We start from the raw sequence: 22843 nt of genomic DNA, 5'->3' as shown, positions 1-22843 counted from the left end.
AAATTGAAATAATACAGTAGTTGTCCTTTTGTGTTTGGCTTCTTTCACTTAACCTCCCCAAAGTTATAGGTTAATATAATGTCCTCAAGGTTAATCCAGGTTGCAGAAAGTGACAGAACTTCCTTGCTCTTTAAGACTAATTAATATTGTATGGAGATTCTGTGTTTGTTTACATATTCATCCATAGATGACAATTGTGATTTCTACTTTTTGAATAATGCTGCTACGGACATGGAAGCACTCGGATTTGTTTGGCTCCCTACTTTCAATTTCTGGGGGGCAGGGGCGGATAATACTGTAAAAGATTTGGACACAACTTGGTGACTACCCAATATCAATAGCAAAAAATGTACCAAGAAGTAGAATTGCTGGATCTGATGGCAATTCTATGTTTAATTTTTTGAGACGCAGCCCAAACTTCCAAGACAGTTGAATCATTTTACCAGCTGTTGTTTTTGTGCAGTTGCTACGTCAGTTGTGTCTGACTCTTTGCGACTCCATGGACTGCAGCACACCAGGCTTCCCTGTCCAACACCAACTCCCAGAGTTTGCTCAAACTCATGTCCATTGAGTCAGTGATGCCATCCAACCATTTCATCCTCTGTTGCCTCCTTCTCCTGCCCTCAGTGTTTCCCAGCATCAGGGTCTTCCCCAGTGAGTTGGCTCTTCGCATCAGGTAGCCAAAGTATTGGAGCTTCAGCTTCAGTGTCGGTCCTTCCAAAGAATATTCAGGGTTGATTTCCTTTAGGATTGACTGTTCTGATCTCTTTGCTGCCCCTGGGACCCTTAACCTTTTCTAAATTACAGATGTATACACTAGATTCCACAGAACACAAATAGTTACTATTCATCTTCCCTGCATTTTTCTCTATCAAACCTTGGTGGTGTAATCCCAGATGAAGAGAAAGTGAAGCTGTACAAGGTCTCTGGGTCACTTGGGCATCTTCCTGCCAGCTCAGAGGGCTGTGGCCAATACCTCTTTGGAGGATGGAGGCTTCTTGCTAATAGGGCCATCCCATCACACCTGCCTAAGTGACGTACCACAGCCATAGAAGGAACCCATTCAAAATAGTCTACGCCAACAGTCCCCAAACTTTGTGGCACCAGGGACCCATTTCATGGAAGACAACTTTTCCACAGACAGCTGTTGAGGGGAGGATGGTTTCAGGATGATTCAAATGCTTTACATTTATTGTGCACTTTTTTTCTATTATTATTACATCAGTTCCACCTCAGATCATCGGGCATGAGATCCCCGGTCTACACTCTGAAGGACCAAAATGTTTCCTAACTTGGTTCATTTAAGAATTCATGTGATGGGAATCCAAACAATAGTGTAAAGTAATTATCCTTCAATTAAAAATAAATTTTAAAAAGTTGACGGGGCTCGAGAATAACATGGGATTATGAAGCCTCTGGTTGGGGGGCAGGGGTCTTCAGAATTGACCAATGTCCTCCAGCCCTCCTAAGTGCTCCCTATTTCCACTCTTGTCCTCTGCATGTTGTTGTCTGATCAAGGGGGCTGTGAGGGGCTAAAGGGATCACAGGAGCCTTTGAGAGCGTGGAGAAGTCTAGAATTAGTTCTCTCCCTTCCCCTTGGCTTTAAGGACAGTAAAACAAAGAGTGTTCATAGGCTAGTAATTAGCACGTACATGTGGGGGCCTGGCTTCCTATGCCTCTGGGGGCCCTTCCTAAGCTCCCACAGTGAGGATACCCTCAAGGCATGGGGCAAGGACCATCCTCAGCATTGCTGCATAAAGGCATCCACAAAACCCACAGGGAATGATGTGTGTGTGTGGGGGGGGGTGGAGGGCGGGGGGGAGGTCTGGTGGGAATGATGGAACCTGCCTGAAGAAGCACACTTTGATCACTTTGGAGTGGCCCCGGTAATTCCCTGCTAATTTAACTAAGGCTCGGCATGGAAACATCCTCTAGACATTGGTCTTCGTTAATAGATAATGATTTGTAATTAGTACGTTGTGTGTGAATGAATGCTTCTAACGACCTGCCCATAATTCTTCTTTTAAGTAAGCAAACCTCCCTCTTTCATATATAATTGATTTACACGAGTGAGTGAGTTGCAGACCTGCTCTTCAGAGAAGTGAACATCATCACAGCTGCCATGCAGGAGGGCTCACGCTTCCAGTTCGTGGTGGCTGGAAGAATGAGGTTCCTGTCCATCTGTGACAGTCCACAGACCTCAGCCGTGTGTCAGCCTAAGAGCCTGGGCACGAAGGGGGACTTCAGGATCTGCAATTAAACGTTGCCGAGGCCAGCTGCTCCTGATCATGGGACTGGCTAAGGTGCCCTTGGCTGGTCTTTGAAAAGCTGATGCCACGTGTAACTTCTCCACTCTGACAGAGTGCTGCTACCCAAGCGTGGAGCACGCAGAGGGTTAGACTTGGGAGGTTTGGAAAAATTACACGGGGAGAGAACTAAGATTTACTGTTTCTACTTCAGTGGCCACTATATTCAACATTAAACAAATTTTTCTTTAATCTTGTACATGTATATATATATGTATGTATGTATGTACTATTACAGATACGTATTGCATGTTTATGTCTGTCTATATCTATCCATCCATCTATCTATCCATCTGTGTGTGTGTGTGTGTGTGTGTGTGTGTGTGTGAAGTTGCTTCAGTCGTGTCTGACTCTTTGTTACCTTGTGGACTGTAGCCCACCAGGCTCCTCTGTCCATGGGATTCTCCAGGCAAGAATACTGGAGTGGGTTGCCATGCCTTTCCCCAGGGGATTTTCCCAATCCAGGGATTGAACTCAAGTCTCCTGGGTCTCCTGCATTGGCAAGTGGGTTCTTTACCACTAGCACCACCTGGGAAGCCCATTTGTCTGTCTATCATCCACCTCTTCATCTATCTAATCTACCTCCTTCTCTCCCTCAGCCCTTCCTCCCTCCCTGTTTCTCGCTCTCTTCCTCCCTCCTTCACTTTCTTCTTTCCTTCCTTCCTCCATTTCCTTTGTTCTCTTCCTTCCTCTCCCTTCTTCCCATCCATCCTTTCATTCATCCAACCCCCACTTTACTTTATAGGTGAAGAAACTGAAGGGCAGAGAAGCTAAGAAACGTGTGCAGGATGCCATGGCTCGGGGTGGGGTGGGGCTGGGATCTGAACGCATGCCCGGCTGACTCCACGGTCCACATCCTCTCCGAGAGAGGGGTACAGTCTCAGCTGAGCGGAGGTGGTCCCCTCTTGGGGTGATAGCCTCACTGAGCTGACTGTCAAAAGAAGGGAGGCTGGTAGACAAAGGGGACCAAGAAGCGATCTAACTTTTCTCTGCTGGTCTCAGTGGCAGGGGAAGCACTGCCAACGTTTGGAGGGTCTTCTAGGAAGGTCACGTACAAGGCTTGTAGCCCTCCTCCACTGTGGCTGCTGCTTTCATTTTTCCTTTTCACAACATGTTTCAGATTTCTTTCTGTTGCTATGTTCTCTCTGGACGGTGGACCTTTTTGGCTGGAGCAGAAGCTCATTTTAGTCTCTTATCTTGGAGAGTTACCTTCTTCAGTTCATCTGTATTGTTCACAAAGGCCCATGTCAACCTCTTCTCAAGTTGAGTTCTGCAGTTCTGAGAGCTTCTGTGAACGAATCACCTAGGATGGCTGATGGCAGCTGCGGCTGAAGGGATCAAATTTGCTCACTGGCCCAGTGATGGCCATCAGTTGATGAGATGCATTCTCTGTGGAGGTATGTTGGTTGTATTTGATCATTTGTGTGGTGCGAGCTGTTCAAAAACAGCATATTTCCCTTCCATGTTTCCTTTCATCTGCTTATTGTGATCACACAAGCAGCTTCCAGGTGTATCTTCCCGGTACAACCTTCCTGACACCAAGCAGGAGTGTAGAGTTTCAGCCAATGGCCAAGAGCTATAAAGACCGTCAGTCCTTCTGTGATGACCACAACGGGGCAGGACAAGGGAGAAGTTACCGATCAATAAAGGAGCAGAGGAGGTGCCCTCCTGCTTTTACAGTTCCCACAGAACCACAGAGAAAATGAGCCGTCAAGGAATATTTGCTAAATAAAACACACACACACACAAACACAGATAGATTCTTAAGTGTCTACCAGCCAAGGCTCCTCAAACTTGCACAGCCACGCAAATCACCTAGACACCTAGCTAAAATGCAAGTCTGATGCAGAAGACCCTGGATGCGTGAGGGTTATGGGGCCAGAGAAGTGTCTCTTCTGTGTTCCCAACAAGCTCCCAGGTGATGCCGATGCTGCTGGTTCTCCCACGCGCCTGAGCAGCAAGGCACAACACAACGCCTTTCATTCAGTTGCTCACATTCAACTTGACGTGTCTATTTCACTGGAAACTGTCAGATGCAAGGAATGCTTTCTTCTGAATGAGAACTGGCTGGGTTACAGGAGCGCCTCAATCCATGCCTAGTAATTAGACAATCTGTCTAGTAACCAGCATCTTACGCTTGTACACTTGGGGCTTTCTTTCAGGTTTTGCATCACAGTAGGAAAATCTGCTTTCTACCACCGGATAGTGCATGGGGTGAAATAAAGATTGCTTTCAAATTCGAGGCTGTTCTGTTGACTGCCACCACCCACGTGGGTACAGTGTCGCACATGAGTGGAGAGCAATGGGGGACGTTATTTTCTTTTTCTGTTTTCTTCAGTCATGTCTGATTCTTTGTGATCCCATGGGCTACATCCTGCCAGGCTCTTCTGTCCATGGAATTTTCCAGGCAAGAATATTGGAGTGGGTTGTGATTTCCTCCTCCAGGGGATCTTCCTGACCCAGGGATCGAACCCATGTCTCTTGCATCTCCTGCACTGGCAGGCAGATTCTTTACCAACTATGCCACCTGGCAAGCCCTTTTATGCATGTTAAATAGAAGTTAACTTCTTTTTTAGATTCCAAGCTATTTCACAGGAGACGAAGGGAGAAATGAACACCAGAGTGCTGCCTGTCCTTTACCTGATTATGTTTGATGTCTTCAGCGGGCGCACCATACGAATTTCTATACAAAGTTGAAATTCCAGTAGTTTGAGCTGAAAGGGAAACAAAAGTATTAGCAAAGAATGCAAGACTTCAAAGCAGGAATGATGGTTATCGAGGCCAGGTTTCACCCTGACCACACTTGGTGTCACGCGGACCATTCCAAATGGAAGAAGTTCTTTCGTCCTGAACACCTCATTTTACATACTGATATTAAGAAAGAAGAAGTTATTCACTAATGTAAAATCCCCACAGCCTGTCAGCCTCTTGCAACAACATTCAGCTTGGAGACGGGGTCAGGGCAGGTGCAGCAAACAGATGGTCATCTTGCCAGTGCTGCGGTCTCTCTCTGTTTTTTTTTTCCTGGTGAACACAGGCAGATAACAAAAGCCTGTCACCTGCAGTGAAGCGTGCAGGAATCTGGATCGGCCACTTAGCTTTTAGCTGGAGAATGACAAGAATGAAGTTTCTAATTTGAGCTCACAGAAGGGCCTGATCATCGCTGAGACAGTTCATTTCTCAGCGGTCTGATGGACAGGCAGGAAGTCCCGCCCGCCTTGGCCCCACACGTCTGCGGCGCTGGAGCCCTGTTCCATGCAGAGACGGAAGCCCCGCATCCTGGCTTGTGACCAGCCTGTGGTCGAGACAAAAGGCAAGAAAGGTCTGCTCCAGCTGCCAGCAGCTTCCAAAGACCTGGGCAAGATGCCCATCTGCCTGCTTCCTCACCTGGGGCCCTCGAGATGCCTGCCGCAGCCCCGAGGAAGGGCCCAGGGCAAGAGGCCCCCTCATAGCTGCTAAAAGGTCCCAGTTTACAAAACTCGAGAAAACACTGTCTGTCGAGTGTCAGCAGGCTATAAAACACTTTTGCTGTGTTTAGTCACTAAGTCATGCCCAATTATTTCGTGACCCCATGGACTCTATAGGTTGCTCTGTCCATGTAAATTTCCAGGCAATACTAGACACAGGGTCAAGGAGGAGACCTTTGAGCTGAAACCTGAATACCTGTATTCCTGTCCATGAACAACATTTCACGGACATCTCTTCCTCCAGGGGATCTTCCCCACCCAGGGATCGAACCCGCCTCTCCTACATTTGCAGGTGGCTTCTTTATCTCTGAGGCACCAGAGAAGCCCATAAAATACTTCAGATACTGAGAAAAACTTACCTTTTGCTTCCAGTATCTATGGGATCATGGAATAGGATATCTCATCATCTCTTCGCTCATGGACACCAGTCACTCTAGACACTAAGTCAGCATAATCGATCACTCTACCCATGATTATTACTAAAAGCACATAATAGCTGTGCAATAAAATTCTTCTTGGGAAATTCCGCTTAGAATGTGGGAGCTGACAGCCCATTTCCCACTTTAAAGCCACTCCGAGAGACACTGGTTGAATGCCCATCGCTCCTGTCTTTGCATTACCATGGAAACCACCATCCCTTGCCTGGACCACTGCTAGCGCATCCTCCTCAACAGCCCGGCTTCCACTCTGCCTAATCTGCTCCTCCACCCACTCTGGTCCCAGCAGCCAAGCCATCATCTTGTTAGACAGATTGGACTATGTCGCTGCAATGCCCTGCTCTCTGCGATTATGGTGAAAGCCGAGCTCCCATTACCGTCTCTGAAGCTCTGTGTGATCTGGACTCCACCTGGCTTCCTGTAGCATTTCCCCTTCTTCTTCCCTTGGCTGAGGGGGCTACCCTGGCCTTCCTTCCTGGCCTGAGCATCCAAGTTTATTTTGCATCCAGGATGTTAGGCTTCCTGAGCCTTCTCCTGGAACTCAAATCCCCCAGTCTCTGGACTACCTCTCCTTATTGGAATTCAGGTTTCAGCTCAAACGACTCCTCCTTGACCTTGTTAGTTAAAGGAACCCCGCCCACTTGACACCCTCTGTCTCATGACCCCATTTATTTTCTCCATCACACCCAGCACTGTTTGCTATTACCTTGTTAACAAGCTTGTCCCGTTGTTTATCTTGTGTATTACTTCCCTTTACCTAGGAGACAAGAAGCTCCTTGAGGACAGAGCTCCGTCTGTCCTGCCACTTTTGGAGGTTTCCCCAGCCTCTGGGACAGTGCCTGGGCTCAGGGCATGCTCACAGAGTGAGTGCTTCATTTGCTGAGTGAATGAATGAATGAGTAAACCTTAAAAAAATCTGCCTTTGGAGCTATCATCTGCTGATGGAAAATGTCACTTCAAGGACAAGGTGAAATTTTTTTTTCCCTGTTACTCAGAATAAAATGCATTTTTTTGGGGAGGGGAAGAATGTACATTTTTATAGTCTCAGCCTCCCTCCATGTCATGGCTTCTGAGCTACAGATGTTTCGACTGGAAGCTCCTCCCTCCTGCTCTTTGGCCCACTTCACCTGTTTAAAGGAGACCGTGTAGCTGAGATTGAACTTGTGGCCTCTCCAGACACGTGAAGCACATGTCCCTCCCGGGTGCTCTGCCCTTCATGCATCTGAGCAAAGAGTAGACTGGTAGGAAAATGCCTTTCTTTTTTTGTAGAGGCCCCAATTTTGCTCAGTCGGTAAAGAATCTGCCTGCAATGCAGAAGACCTGGGTTCAATTCCTGGGTCGGGAAGATTTCCTGGAGAAGGAAATGGCAACCCACTCCAGTGTTCTTGCCTGGAGAATCCCGTGGACGGAGGAGCCTGGCAGGTTACAGTCTAGGGGGTCACAAGAGTCGGACACGACTTAGCGACTAATCCACCACCACCACCAATTTCTAACTGAATCAACACACTGAAGATTAGAATGGCTTCAAAGGCCTAACAGAGACAGAGACACTGACAAAACGGGATCAACCATTGGATGCTACGGTATTTGGGAAGCTCAGGTGGGAGAGCAAAATCCCCAGGTGAATTCTGAAGTCAGGTTGTGCAGCTGCTGGGATCACACAGCCCTCCTCTGATGCGTGCTTCTGAACACGTAATGCTCCCAGGGAATCATGACCGCGAGAAATAGCTATAACAGTTCTGCATGCCTGAGTGAACAGCTGACTCTGGCTTTCAGAGGGCCCTTCAGTGGCAGATAAACAGGAGAGAAATGAGACGCCCCCTAAGCCAGAAAATGAATACAGAGAAGGGTGGGGGAGGGGGAGCCTGGAATAAAAACCCAGATGGATCTGCATTTCTGAGAGCTCAGGAGAAGGGATGATAACCCAGGCAAGAAACTGCTTTTCACTTTAAAGCTTTTACACGTTGCATTTTGAGGGTGAAGTTTCCCATGGTTTTCCCACAGCAAGTGGGGGAATGGTCTAGGATGTTTTCTGATGCCTGAGAAATAAGGAAGACGGCAGCTTTTCAGATATTTTTTCAATGCATTGAATTTTGAATGCCCCCTAGATTTATTGGGGAAGAAGAAAAACTACTCTGTTGGATATGCAAGTTCTAAAAAATCTGATCTGCAAGTAAACACTGAAATGATGGGTATTTGCTAAAGGGAATCTGAACAGAGGTTGGCGATTCATCACTTCCATTCCTACATGGAATGCTTATGCCCACCCAGCTTGGCTGGGGACTTGTTCATATCAACCTGTAAAAGTGAAAGTCACTCAGTTGCGTCGACCCCAGGAACTGTAGCCTCTCAGGCTCCTCTGTCTATGGAATTCTCCAGGAAAGGATACTGGAGTGGGTAGCCTTTCTCTTCTCTAGGGGATCTTCCCAACCCAGGGATCAAACCCAGGTCCTCCCACATTTCAGGAGGATTCTTTACCATCTGAGCCACAAGGGAAGCCCAAGAATGCTGGAGTGGGTAGCCTATTCCTTCTCCAGCAGATCTTCCCAACCCAGGAATCGAACTGGGGTCTCCTGCATTGGAGGTGGATTCTTTACCAGCTGAGCTGCCAGGGAAGCCCATAAAAGAGGGCAAACACACCCTCCAATCTCACCACCACCAACATGATCACCAACACCCTTACTCCTAATACCCCCACCTCCTCTATCACCAGCACCACGCCCATCATCACCCCCACCATCACCACCAATGTCACAGTGATGACAACTAACTTTTACGCAGGACTTGTTGGCTTAAAGGGAACCTTCTTGTATAAATATATTATTCAATGATGATCTCATGTACTTCTAGGCCTGCTGCCAGACTGATAGTAAAGTGTTGAACTGCGTTTTTAAGTATAGGGAAAAGTGTTTAAGCCTCTAAATAAGTTTGAAAAATGACATCTATCTCAACACTGGAGTTTTCAAGGTTCCTGCCATTTTCTAGGAAGATTAAACATCTAGAAATATGTTAGATTTTATTTCTTATTCTCTGATGTCTGCAGGAAATGATCACGTACCACTGGAACTATTTCAACGAAAACACACCCACACTGAAAAACCTTTTGAGTGATTCTACCGGGTGAGAGAGTTAAAGACAAAAGGTCAATTTAAATAACAACAAAGCAGTTGATATCACAATTATTCTCATAATTGTAGTCTCAATTTTTCATCCCTGCCTGATGGTGATGTGGCTACCTGGGGCAATAATAATCAAAAAGAAGAAGGCTCAGGTGAATTTTATTCTGCTCTGGAGTAATCAGTACAGAATAGATTCTCAGCTGCTCAGCATTCAGATTCACAAACTCCTTTGTTTATGCTCATCTACAACAGGGGGCAACACTTAGGGGATAAATGAACCAGAGAATGAGAACCAAAAGTACAGCCTAGGCTGGACTTCCCTGGTGGTCCAGTGGGTAAGACTCCATGCTTCCACTGCAGGGGGCACAGGTTCGATCTCTAGGGGGGAAAGTAAGATCTCACAGGCCATGGCCAAAAGAAAAGGTATGTCCTCTGCAATGCGTTCAGTTCCCCCATTCAGGAGATGTTTCAGGCATGAGGGTGAGGTGTTTCTTGGTGGTGTACACGAAGGCAGGGCACTGAGCTGAGGAATAGGACCATGGGCATCTGTTTACGATGCTTTTCGTATGGCAGCCGGGTAGGGTTGCTATGGAAAAACACTGCCTCTGGGGTAAATACAGTTCCCATTAGAAAAATTCATCTTAGACGCCCTGGATCCGGAAGACAAGTTAATAAATCATCCAATTTGTCTGTTCTGCTTCCCTGCAGCTCTACACCTAAACAGTATCAGGGAAACGCAGCTCAAACTCTTGAGAGTCTTCGGATAAGGAGGGCTCAGTGTCTGTTTAGGACTGCACCCTGGCACCCAGTTTTATGAACACCCTAATCTGACCTGTTCTGAAGTCCCTATGGTCTATTTTCAGGAGGGGCCCACCTCCACGTCCACTTGGCAAAGGGTGTGGGATCCTGGTTTAGAAGAGATCCCGATGGTTCTGGCAGCTCTGCTTTCAAGGCATATCCCCACTCCCTACCCCTGCCACACACACACACACACACACACACACACACACACACACACACACACACACACACACCACATGCACACACATCAATATGCTTGCTCCCAGAGGAGGGGCAAACCTGGGGTGGGAGGGAGGTGTGCGGGGAGGCTGCCAGGGATGATGGACATGGATATGGAGCCCCAGCCAAGGAAACTGTACAGAATAGGAGGAGGGCTGAGGTCAAGGCTGGTCGCTAGGCAGGCTGGCCCGAGTGGGCTGGTTGGATGGTAACTAATTTCGGCCTCTGCAGAGTCCCAGCTGATGAGCCAATGGGTGTGACTGGAGAGTGAAGGATCAAGGGCATGAAAGATCAATGCCTCCTGAAGGGAAACAGGTCAGTGGTTCTCACGAGCCTTCTTGGGAGTTCTCGTCATGTTAAGAGGTTGGTTTCGTGTCAAGAGGGGAAAATGTCTCAACAGCAGTTCTGGGGGTTTCCCTGAGTTCCTCTTCTGTCACTTCTCTCCCATCCCTTCCCCTCCCACCTCCCCTCCCCTCCTTTCCCCATCCTCTCTCTCTTCCCCACTCCTAATGGGCAAAGCTTGACCACCATCTTGGGTTATGCCAACTGGGAAGAAATCTATGGTGACCTCTTTCTCTAATTTGAGAGAATATCATGAGCTGGGGAATGGAGAAGTAAATGGCAACCCACTCCAGTATTCCTGCCTGGGAAATCCCATGGACAGAGGAGCCTGGTGGACTGTACAGTCCATGGGGTTTGCAAAAGACTCAGACAGCTTAGTGACTAGACAACAAACAGCAGCATGATCTGGCAAAGTGAGAAGGAAAAGGGGAGGGAAAGAAAGACTGAGCATCTGCCCAGCTCCTCCAGGAACAAGATGCCCCGTGTTTATACCCCCAGCTTCATCTCATCGCCGGTCCCTGGGAACCCTGGCTGTCGAGCTCTCACGTCCCGTGGAGCTGCTGAGCTGAAGCCTGACGTCCGCACCCTCTGCCCTGCCCCGAGGCCCATCACCAGCTCCTCGGAGCAAACGCGCACAGTCGGGCTCACCTGTCATGGTGTCTTTCCTGGAAGCGTGTTCCCCTTTAGTTCCGTGGTAAGTGGCGTTGCTGCCGGTGGACTCATAGTCTGTTTTCCTTTCTTTGAGGCTGATCATTTCCCGAGGTGACGCTGGGGCACTTGCTACATAAAGAAATCAAAAGGGTCACTTTCTTTGTGCCATCCCACAGCACGTGCAGCTTCTCACATGAACACGTGAGGTCATAAGGGCACTGGGCGCAGCGCAGTATGTGTACATGGACCTGTCGATTGATTTTTATTTTTGTTCTTTTGACTCTTCTCTTTCCCCCTCCCCTTCCTCCACATCACGCAGGGCTTTCTAGTTAAGGGGCCATGCAACCTGGAGGCAGGGAAATAAATACTATATCCTGGGAGCACCTTCCCAAGAGAGACACCCTCGTGGGGCTGTGACCTGCTCAAGGCGTATGGGCCAGTTTTAAAAATGAGATCCGTCTTGGTTTCTTTTTCTTTCTTTTCTCTTTTCTTTCCCTTTCTCTCCTTTCCTTTCTTCTTCCTTCCTTTAAAAAAATTAGATGTGTTTCAGAAGAGTGATGACTGACAGTGAAGAATCTCTGATTAAATCAGATGAGTTTTGCTTAAATTCTGAGTCACGCAAAAATGGTTGTAAAGGAAGGCAGAGGCTATCTGTGGGGCCAGTGTAGCCCCCCCTCCAAGATCCTCTCCATCAACCTGCAGAGGTGGCTGGGGGCATGGTATGAGGAGGGCGCCTGTCTTCTGATGAGTGTCCTTGCTCCATTTCAAATACCCTCAATAATCTTGCACACACACTCTGCACCCTTGATATTATCTGCCTGTCAGACCTGGAAACTGAGCCCTGTCAACCCTTTGGGTCTTCATTTCTAAAATGACAGGTTGTAATTAGACTTCCCTGAGTTTAACAAACTGGTCCCAGAACAGAGGAAAAGATTTACTTGGATTAAGGGAAACAAACAAAAAGAAGTTTTGTGTTTCAAAAAGATTAGATGGAGTGAGAGCAACTAAGCAATGTGGAGAAGTGGAGGTTAGGTGAGTGTGCTGGTGCTAAGGCAGCCATTGTGTGCACATCTTACAGGCTGACCTCAGATTGGTCTCCACGCTCCTCAGTGAGGCCACTCACATCCCAAGCTTAGTCAACTGCATCTCACTAGAGTGCAGGCATGGAGTCTGCCTCATCTTCCATGCCTGAGGGCAGCACTTCATAAACTTGTTTAACCTTGAGACTCACCTGAGAACCTGGGGATCCTAAAACCAGATCCCTGAAATTTTCAATCTGAATTTTCAGTATATGGGCCTAGGAATCCATATTTAGTAAGTACACTTGGTGATTATCAAGGCTAGGGAATCTCTGGGGAGCTCTGATTTTTAGGATAAATCTCTCTTTCTCTTACGGTGTCCAAGCCCCTCCCCAGTCAAGCCTCAGTTTACCCTCCTGCATTTGGTTCCACATCCTTTGCAGGGTCCCCCAGGTCCAGCCCACTGGGCCTGCCTGTTCCCTGTCACTTGATCGATTTCATCAAACTTGGTATCTTCTATGGACAAAGCCCCATGCTAGACGCCGGGGACAGAAACACGAGTCATGGCCTACTTTCTAAACTTGAGGAGCTCTTTGTCAGGTCAGGAAATAAAGCCAGAATAAATAAGAGGGAGAGGATCAGTGGATGTCTCAGCACATGGATGAAAAGCTAACAAAAGTGGCCTTTACCCATCCTTTCCTGAAAGGCTGCCTACCCACCTCTCAGGCCTGTCAAATAAAATTGAGGCTCACTGCTCAGCTCTTGAAACCCTTAGAGGTTTCCAATACTAGCTATCCATCAGAATTAATTACCTGAAATGCTCAAAAATACATGGGTGCTACACCTGGCCCCTCTCCCCCAGTGAGCTGGGCCAGAATCTCTGGGTGTAAATCCAATGGGAAACCAGGGAAGAAATTTGCAATTATTCCACATAACTCAACCGGGCTCTGGGTCCAGTTTCTGCACATCCTCAGCACCCAGGCTACTGAGTCTCACTCACCCCTTCCACCTCTGCCCTCTGTCCTGTCCTCTCTCTCCATCTTCCTCTCCTGGGAGGGTCCCTTCCTGCCCTTGCCCCTCTGATCTCAGGTCTACTGCATAAAGATTGGCCTTTTATGAGTCACTGCCAATGATCAATATTTTGGGGCCTCTTGAACGAAGCTTTTAAAATGAGAATCTAATATTGCACAGATGGTGGACTTTATGCAACTATGTCAAGTGTGTAATTATCTCCTGAGTCTCCTGAGTCCTCACACACAGTGGTCCGAGTCTCCAGTAAACCAGGATGATACTCCTGGAAAAATCAAATCACGCCCACCCGTGTTTATTGGGTGCCTTCAATGTGCTGTGCCAGGGGACTACCAGGCGGGACTCTAGCTGCATCCCTGGGATGCTGGCATCCTGAAAGGCAGTGCTTCTCTTCCTGGGCACCTTCCAATTTATTATGACTCCATCTTCTTAACACGGACTGATTCTTCAAAATTAGAGCTCTTAGAAAGACACCACCCTTGAGCTTCCCAGGCTCACTGCTCTTTATCTTCTTGTTGGTGTTCAGTTGCTTGGTCATATCTGGCTCTTTGTGACCCCATGGACTGCAGCACACTAGGCTTCCCTGTCCATCCCTATCTTCTGGAGCTTGCTCAAACTCATGTCCATCGAGTCAGTGATGCCATCCCACCATCTCATCCTCTGTCATCCCTTCTCCTCCTGCCCTCAATCTTTCCCAGCATCAGGGTCTTTACTGATGAGTCAGCTCATCGCATCAGGTGGCCAAAGGACTGGAGCTTCAGCTTCAGCATCAGTCCTTCCAGTGAATATTCAGGGTTGATTTCCTGAGTTAGGATTGGCTGGTTTGATCTCCTTATCTTTTAAAGAATTATGAAGATACGATGTGTAAAAGGCCGCCTCCATGCTTCTGAGGCAAGTGGCACTTTCTTGAGTTACACAGGGTTTCCTAATTCTTGTTCAGTGTGAAGCTAAATGTTACAAGCAATAACACAGCACTAAAAACAAAAGCTTTCAAGGGGCTGGCAGGAGGTAATTTATTTCAATCAAATAGTCCCCATTCATTTCTGATTTCCCCCACTGCTCTGATAGTAAAGCATGATGTAAAGTTTCATGACAAACGTGCTCAAGGGCAGAGGGGACGCCCTGCTGAGGGTACTCTGTACTGTGTCCTTTGAGATGTGGTTCCACAAAATATAGTTTCCTTGGCAGGAGGAGGGCAGCGAAGGGCAAGGAAAAACTTTTGTTAAATAAAGGCTTATATACCTGCATGTGTGAGTACAATTATTCATTGCATTCTAGAATAAACCAACAATAAAAGCCATGCCACTTATATACTAAGGAATATGTTCATATTTTTCCTTCAATGAGTTCTTTAATCTTTGGCATTACATAAAGTAAGTGAAAAAGGGTTTTAAAATAAGGTGTCTTTACAAGTAGATAAGAAAAGCTAGTTCCCAAGTTAAGCAATAAAAATGAGACAAAGGCAGGGGCAATATAGAAGTAGGGGGTTAGAAGGTATAAATTATCTTGTATAAAATGAGCTAGAAGGATATATTGTACAACACAGGGAATACAGCTAATATTGTACACTGTAACACTATAAATGGAGCATATTGTTTAAAAATTGTGAATCACTATATTGTACACCCATAACTTATATAATGTTGCATACCAACTATACTTCATTAAAAATTTTTGTAAAAGAATGAAATAAAATTAGAAAAAATTAAATTGAATGATTTAAAAGTCATGGTTGGTTATAATATGAACATACAAATGACTTATCTGCTGGTTTACAGGTAATAATAAAAAGCAAATCAGGTATAGAACAGTAATGAATGCTGCAACGATAGCTCTCCAATGCATGTCAGTCTCAAGGAGGGAGGAGCACACCCTCTTTCCCCTACTTTGTATCCCAATTACAATCAATAAAATGCAACTTAAACTACCTGAAGTTGGAAAAATGTCTATGGAAAACCCTGACCTGCAAACACTCGGTGGTTCTATTTATTCTTATTCCTCCCTGAATGCAGGTCCAGGATGTGTATTTCATGCCTATGACACCTCTTAGAGATTTGTAGAACTCTATCAGAAAGATGTGTGTTCTGAGTTTGTGCATATGGAACACAGAGTCACCCCTGTTATAGAAAGAAAACAGATGCATTTGACATTTCTGGCAAATGTCCCTGTCGGGATGGCCCTCTGGTCTGCAGGGTCAGTTAGGGGGCTGGGGAGAGGGACTTGGATCCAAGGGAAGCAGATGGCTGGCCCCGGGACCCTCTTACCTGAGCGGTTGTTGGGGGACACGCGCACAGGGGAGATGGAGGGTGTGCGGGACGAGGAGTAGGGTCTTTGCCGATCCCTCTCGATCGTTGAAGACGAGGCTACGAAGTGATACTGTGACCATCCGTCCTGCAACAGACAGCACAGCACGCAGTCATCACGTGGGGAAGGCACGGGGACTCCTCACCTCCTGACACTGGGTGTCCAGAGCATTCGAATTTGCGAAACATATCTCCAGTCTGTCAGGGGAGATCTCAGATCTCTGCTCTTTCGTCATCCAGGTTCACAGAGAGGAGTGTTCACTGAGACCCACCTCCGGCTTCCTCCAGCCAGCCTGATGCCGGCAGGGCCTGCCCTGAGTGCTGGTTTTCCTCTCTAGGTGTGGAATAAGTGATCCCTTTGCAACTCTGCTTTGGCCTGAAGATTGTATTTAAATGAAAATAGGATGCTCAGAGGCGCTTCCCAGGTGGTGAGTGGTAAGAACCCTCCTGCTAATGCAGGAGACATAAGAGACACGCGTTTCATCCCTGGGTTGGGAAGATCCCCTGGAGGAAGGCATGACAACCCACTCCAGTATTCTTGCCTGGAGAATCCCATGGACAGGGGAGCTTGGCGAGCTATAGTCCATAGGATTCCAAAGAGTTGGACAAGACTGAAGCGACTCAGCACACATGCACATAGGATGCTCAGAATGACCCTGAAACCACGTTTTGCCTACCTGGCTTCAGCTCTGTCTGATCCTCTTTTCAACAACTTTAAAGTTTTCCAGAGTCTTTACTCTTTTGTTCTTGAGACCAAGCCATTAGCGATCAGAATGCCGAGGATCACTGTCCCTTCTGGTTTATCTCCCTTACCCTCTTTTCAGCCTCTTCTGTGCCACAAATGCCCCCGTCTCCACCAGCTCAAGGTCTTCAGCATGACTGTGCTGAGTAGTCACACCTAGGGTGCTGTGTTCTCTGATTTGCCCCCGGAATTATTAGAGCATATTAAAAATGTGCTTAGTCACTCAGTCGTTTCTGACTCTTTGCGACCCCATGGGCTGCCAGGCTCCTCTGTCCATAGAATTCTCCAGGCAGGAAAACTGGAGTGGGTTGCCATTTCTTTCTCCTATCAATTAATTCTCCATTCACCTTGCAACATTTGGTTACTATAGGAAAAGCATATATCCATTTTTCATTATGAAAACTGAATAAGTACATCATGGATCATTTTGCACTTAGAAAGCACAAAGGCGAAAATAAAAATAACCGACAGTTCCACTCTCTCCTCCTCCCCTGAGAACTCCTGTTAAGATGTCACAGTATTTCTTTTTCCTTTCAGTTTTTTTTTCTTTTTTAATTCAAGCTCAGTCTTATCAAACCAAGATGTCAAATAGTACTGGCATTATCAAGGAAAAGCAGACATCTGCCCCACTCTTAACTCCTGCTTCACAGACACAATCATTTTCAACACTTTGGCTTTTTTTCCCCTGACTTTTCTTAGGGACTCAATTCTCTATAAGGAATCATAGTAAAAACATAATCAGATGAAAGCTAACCAAGAATAGAATTTATACTCATTTCAATATTTGTGTCTTTCTTTTACATAATTCTCATCATTGCTCTATTTGACTGGTAGGATAAAGCCAAAATTACAAGTATGTTATTTTAAAAGCTATTACCTAACACTTGCTATTTACTCCACGACAAGATTTTCTCAACAGTCTCATGGGTTGGATACTATTATCATCTCCATTTTACAGAGGAAGAATCTGAGCTTATGAAGTTAATGGGCCACCCAAAGTCAAACAGTAAACAAGTGAAAACTCATGGTAATACTACAATGCAAATACTGAAAACATAAAAACTCTAATTTGAAAAGATACCTGCACCTGAGGTTCACTGTTTACAACAGCCAAGACACGGAAGCAATCTCAGTGTCCATCGACAGGTGGATGGACAAAGAAGATGTGGTAATCATGTACAACGATGCAATGGAGTACTGCTCAGCCATAAAAAGGGATGTGATCTGCAGCAACATAGATGCACCTAGAGAATCTCATACTAAATCAAGTCAGACAGAGAAAGACCAATATCACATGGTATCGCCTATGTGTGGAAACGAAAAAACTGATACAAACAAACTCATCTGAAAAACAGTAAAAACTCACAGACACGGAACACAAATTTATGGTTACCAAAGGGAAAAGCAGGGGAGGGATAAGTCAGGAGTCTGGGATTAAAGATTCACATCACTGTTTATAACATAAACAAGGACCTACTATATAGCAGCCCCAATTGCTCAGCTGGTAAAGAATCCACCTGCAATGCAGGAGACCCCAGTTCAATTCCTGGGTCAGGAAGATCTGCTGGAGAAGGGACAGGGTTCCCACTCCAGTATTCTGGGGCTTCCCTGGTGGCTCAGCTGGTAAAGAATCTGCCCTCAATGGAGGAGACCTGGGTTTGATCCCTGGGTTGGCAAGATCCCCTGGAGAAGGGAATGGCTATCCACTCCAGTATTCTGGCCTGAAGAATTCCATGGATTGTATAGTCCATGGGGTCACAAAGAGTCGGACATGACTGAGCAACTTTCACTTTACTATACAGCACAAGGAACTATACTATAATAATCTATAATGGAATAACTTGTAATAACCTATAATGGAAAAGAATCTGAAATATATATATATATATATATATATATAAAAGATAAAAAACTGAATCACTTTGCAGTATACCTGAAACATTGCAAATCAACCTCAACTCAGTAAAAAGATGTGGCCAACTGATAAGTTCCTGAAAGCAAGGTGAGAGAGTTGAGAAATGCAGGTGGGGAGCTGCTGTTCCACGGCGTGTGGTTGGCCAAGCACTCCGGGAACAGTCAACAAGGCAGCAGGGACCTGGCCGGTGGAGAGAAGCCAGACGCTGAAGACACAGGCTGGGGTTTCCAAGCCAAGAGAGGAGCAGAGACGACGGTCCTGGGGTGGGAAAGGTCTGGGCTGCTGTGAGGGGAAGGGAAAGTCTCTGTGATGGAAGGGGACTGAGCAGGAGGCAATCAGGAAACAGGACACCTTGTGGGTGCCAGGGCAGTCTGGGGAGATTCAAGCAGCAACAAGGAGACGAGGTAAGGAGCTTTTCCTCTAGAGTCAAGGAGAGATGACCCTGGCCTGAGTCGGGGCTAATGGCGAGCTAGGGGCTGGTCTGGCATCAATGGTGGGAGGGTCTGCTGATGCCTGGGCTACTGGGTGTGGAAGCGTGTGTGTGCGTGTGTGTTAGTCACTCAGTCGTGTCCGACTCTTTGCAACCCCATGGACTGTAGCCCACCAGGCTTCTCTGTCCATGGGATTCTCCAGGCAAAAATACTGGAGTGGGTTGCTATTTTCTTCTCCAGGGGATCTTCCCAACCCAGAGATGGAATCTGGGTCTCCTGCATTGCAGGCGGGTGTGGATGAGACAAACCTGACCTCGATGCTGCTGGTGTGAACAAGGGGGGCTGGAGATGCCATTCACTGAGACAGGGGCCAGTGGAGAGGGAGAAGCTTTAGGAGGTGAGATCAATGGTGCCATCTGGGGCGTGCTGAGTTCGAGATGCCTGCGGGACATGATAGAAAAGAGAATAAAGCAAAAGCGGAAAACTGGAATTTCAGGAGTGATGTCAGACCCGAGGCAAAATTTTGGAGTTCTGTATACAGATATCATTTAAAGTTAAGAGAATGGATGGAAGCCTTGTGTGTGAGTGCAAAGAGAGGAAAGCAGAGGACACAGGGCTGGGGCACCGCAATACTGAGAGGGCACAGACAGCAAGGAAATAATTCACAGGACACCGGGAAGGACCAGGATAAGCTGGGAGTGGAACTAGAAGGGTGTGATGTCAGGCAAGATCAGGAAAGAAGATGCAGAAAGGAGGAGAAGGAGACCAGCTGAATAACAAGAAGGACCAAAAACAGACCACTGGGCTTGGGAAGATGGAAATCAGCATGACTGAAACAAAAGAACTTTCTTTGGTCTGGTGGGTAAATCTCCTTAACTCAGGTGGGCTCAAAAGATAGTGAGAATTGATGAAAGAGAAATGGTGAGTGCAGACAGCTTCGGGCAAAGGCTGACTATTACAGGGAGCAGAGAAATAGGGCTTGAAGAGCTAGAGCAGCTCAGAGATGCTTTAATATACCCCCTGGAGGAGATTGCAGTGTTTTGTAAGCTGATGGGAATGTCTCAACACAGAGGAGGAAAAACCTGGCAGGCAGGAGAGAAGGGAAACAGTTCTTAAGGAAAGGGGGGTCTTGCTTTTTGACATTTCCTGAAGGGGCGGGGTGGGGATGAGAATCTAGGTCATCTGCTGAGAGTGAGGAAGAGTTGGAGTTTAGAGGATGGAAGAGGAGATGAGAAGGTAGGGAAGAGGAAGGAAGAGAGGAAGAAGAGACACGTGAAATGGTTCTCGAGGTAAGTGGGGAGCAGGTTGACCATCGCCAGGTGGTCCAGTGGCCGGAAGCTGAGATGGAACTTGAGGGTGGTGGCAGCGATTCACAGGTATGAGAAAATTCCTACCCAAGGTGGCGTGTTTTTTCTTCAGCTGCATTCAGGCGCCCCAGAACAGGTGTGAGGAGATGGAATTGGATAGGGGTGGTCAGGAGAGTGACCTGGAAGGAGACAGGGACAAGGAGATGCAAAGGGCAAGTCATGGAAGCTCTCAGAATCTAAGCTGGGTAGAGAGGAAAGTGGAGATTGGGGAAGGAGATGGCGAATGCACACTAGTCAGTGGATTGAGGATCTGCAGAGGGTCGGGGCACTTCACAGGGGCTGGGGGTTTCCTTGATGGAAGGCAGAGGAGAACTTTCTGGAAAGAGCAATGAGCAAGAGGAAGACACCTGGTCCACCTCCAAGAAGAGGGGCTGGGACTTGAAAGGTCACCATGTGAGAGGGCTGCAGGGGGCTGTGGGGTGTCCTTGGGGGTGGTGGGTCTCAGAGCAAGAAGACTGAAAAGACAAGGGGTGGGTATTGGATGGGGGCTTCCCAGGTATAGTGCTAGTGGTAAAGAAACGTAAGAAACATAAAGAGACATAAGAGGATTGAGGATCTGCAGAGGGTCGGGGCACTTCACAGGGGCTGGGGGTTTCCTTGATTGAAGGCAGAGGAGAACTTTCTGGAAAGAGCAATCCATAAAGAGACATAAGAAATGTGAGTTTGAATCCTGGATTTGGAAGATCCCCTGGAGGAGGGCATGGCAACCCACTCCAGTATTCTTGCCTGGAGAATCCCATGGACAGAGGAGCCTGGTGGACTACAGTCTGTGGGGTTGCAAAGAGTCAGACACAACTGAAGTGACTTAGCATGCACGTATGCATGGGTACTGGATACAGGGGATCCTACTGACAGCAGACTGTGGGTTCAAGGGCAAAAGGACAGGAGGTGAGAAGGAGGAAGGGGGAATCCCAGGGCAGACAGCTGGTTGCTTACAGCCTCTGAGTGAAATGAGTCCAGAAGTGACGGCTGACCCAGCAGTCTTGGGCAGTTGGTGGTGACCGACATAAGCAGGGTCTAGGGGAAAACAGCTAAAACCATCTCAGGGAGGGTGGCAGCCGTGGGAAGAGGCAGTTGTCCGGGTAGGAGAAGAAAATGTACTGTCTCTGTAAGAATTCAGGGCATTTCTCTTAAATTCTCGGGGTGGGGTGGGGTGGGGTGGTTCCAACAGAAGCATGTAAAGTATTTCAGAAGGGAATGGACCCATTGCTTACATACGGGAACAACTTACACATTTGTTTTAAAAAGATATTCCTTTCTTTTGAAGGGAATGCTTTGTTGTCAGCAAATGTCCTTAAATAGGTCCAAACAGAGGCAGATTATTTTACTTTTGTCTCACCCGCAATTTCACAGACGAAGTACTGTGTATGTGTGTGGGGGGTGTTTTAGGTAGTGGCTCAGGAAATTGCTTTAATCAAAACCTTGGCTTCTTTGGTCATGAGTAAGTAACGATACTTCATATATCATGAAAAGTGGCACAGTACTTTGTAATAAGAATACTGGCTAATATCTGATCTAAGACCTATGGAGACCCCAGGGATAAATGTGGCTCAATTCTAGCCTGGTTTGACTTGGGGAGTATCACTCTATTATTTGGCATCTCCCTCTTACACAGGTTAAGTGCAGATGTTTTGCTCAACCGTTCAGAACTGATGATGCTTCCCAGATGGCGCTAGCGGTAAAGAACCTTCCTGCCAATGCAGGAGGTGTAAGAGAAGTGGGTTCGATCCTTGGGTTGGGAAGATCCTCTGGAGCAGGGCATGGCAACCCACTCCAGTATTCTTGCCTGGAGAATCCCATGGACAGACGAGCCTGGTGGGTTGCAGTCCATGGGTCACAGAGAGTCGGACATGACTGAAGTGACTTAGTTCACACAGCACAGATTCCATTGAGACCAGCTAAGTATTTACATCTCTGGAAGTGTCAGGAAAGGGGCTAAAATAATAAAACTGCTTATGAAGGAAGAAAGGCTAAAAAAGCACCAAAAAAAGCTTTCAAATCCTTCATGAGACCCATTTCTGGGAATGTAGACATGTGACAGAGATGAGTCATGCAGGTGACTTGTCTGTGGGCAGTGAGATCAGTGGACACTTGACGAAGATAGGGAGGATGTTAGAGGCACCTAGAATGTACCCACCAGCCAGACACCATTGAGGAAGGCCAGCGCCCATATACGCGTGAGCACAGAAACTTTGAATGAAGGTGGGGGGCAGGAGCCTGGGGAATAATACCAAGTGGAAACCCAGTGCACATTCTGGATTAGAGCAGTGTCCTGAGCCACAGCTTGTGAGCCCCTGGGATGCTAGGAAGGTGACCTGGTTACCGCTCCATCACCACCTTCCCCTCATCCACTGATGCACAGTGAAACATGTGATGACAAAAACAAAGACCTCCAATATCTCTACAGTCACCAAGGCCCAGAGGGGACCTCAGCTTTAATTCCGATGGCACATCCTTCCACACACCATGGAAAAGTGTAACCTCAGATGCTAGACACCAGGGCACAGATGAATCAACATTGGTCTTAGTGATGCTGAATAATTTCCTGGAGGGTAGATCTCATAACCCTACACATCTTTTACTGCATGAAATTTTTAGTCATTCAACCAAAAAAAAATATATGTGTATATATATATATTATTTTCTAAAGAATAAGGAACATGAAGACACATTTTCTTTGAGAAAGTTATTCTGA

The 22843-nt window shown here is 46.9% G+C and overlaps 1 protein-coding gene across 1 annotated transcript in view; it reads right to left on the bottom strand.

Annotated features, from left to right (window-relative positions):
- The window catches only part of CTNND2 (catenin delta 2), a 1052580-nt gene that overhangs the window by 1585 nt on the left and 1028152 nt on the right, over positions 1 to 22843 (bottom strand). The window contains exons 20-22 of the mRNA XM_061129708.1: positions 15655 to 15781; positions 11340 to 11471; positions 4947 to 5020 (exon numbers count right to left, since the gene is read on the bottom strand). Of these exons, the coding sequence (XP_060985691.1) occupies positions 4947 to 5020; positions 11340 to 11471; positions 15655 to 15781 (333 nt within the window). The remainder of the gene's footprint in view (positions 1 to 4946; positions 5021 to 11339; positions 11472 to 15654; positions 15782 to 22843) is intronic.

This window comes from Dama dama, chromosome 25 (genome assembly GCF_033118175.1).
Source record: "Dama dama isolate Ldn47 chromosome 25, ASM3311817v1, whole genome shotgun sequence".
NCBI lineage: Eukaryota > Metazoa > Chordata > Mammalia > Artiodactyla > Cervidae > Dama > Dama dama.
The sequence above is the reverse complement of the archived record's forward strand: the minus strand, read 5'-3'. Positions and strand labels throughout refer to the sequence as shown.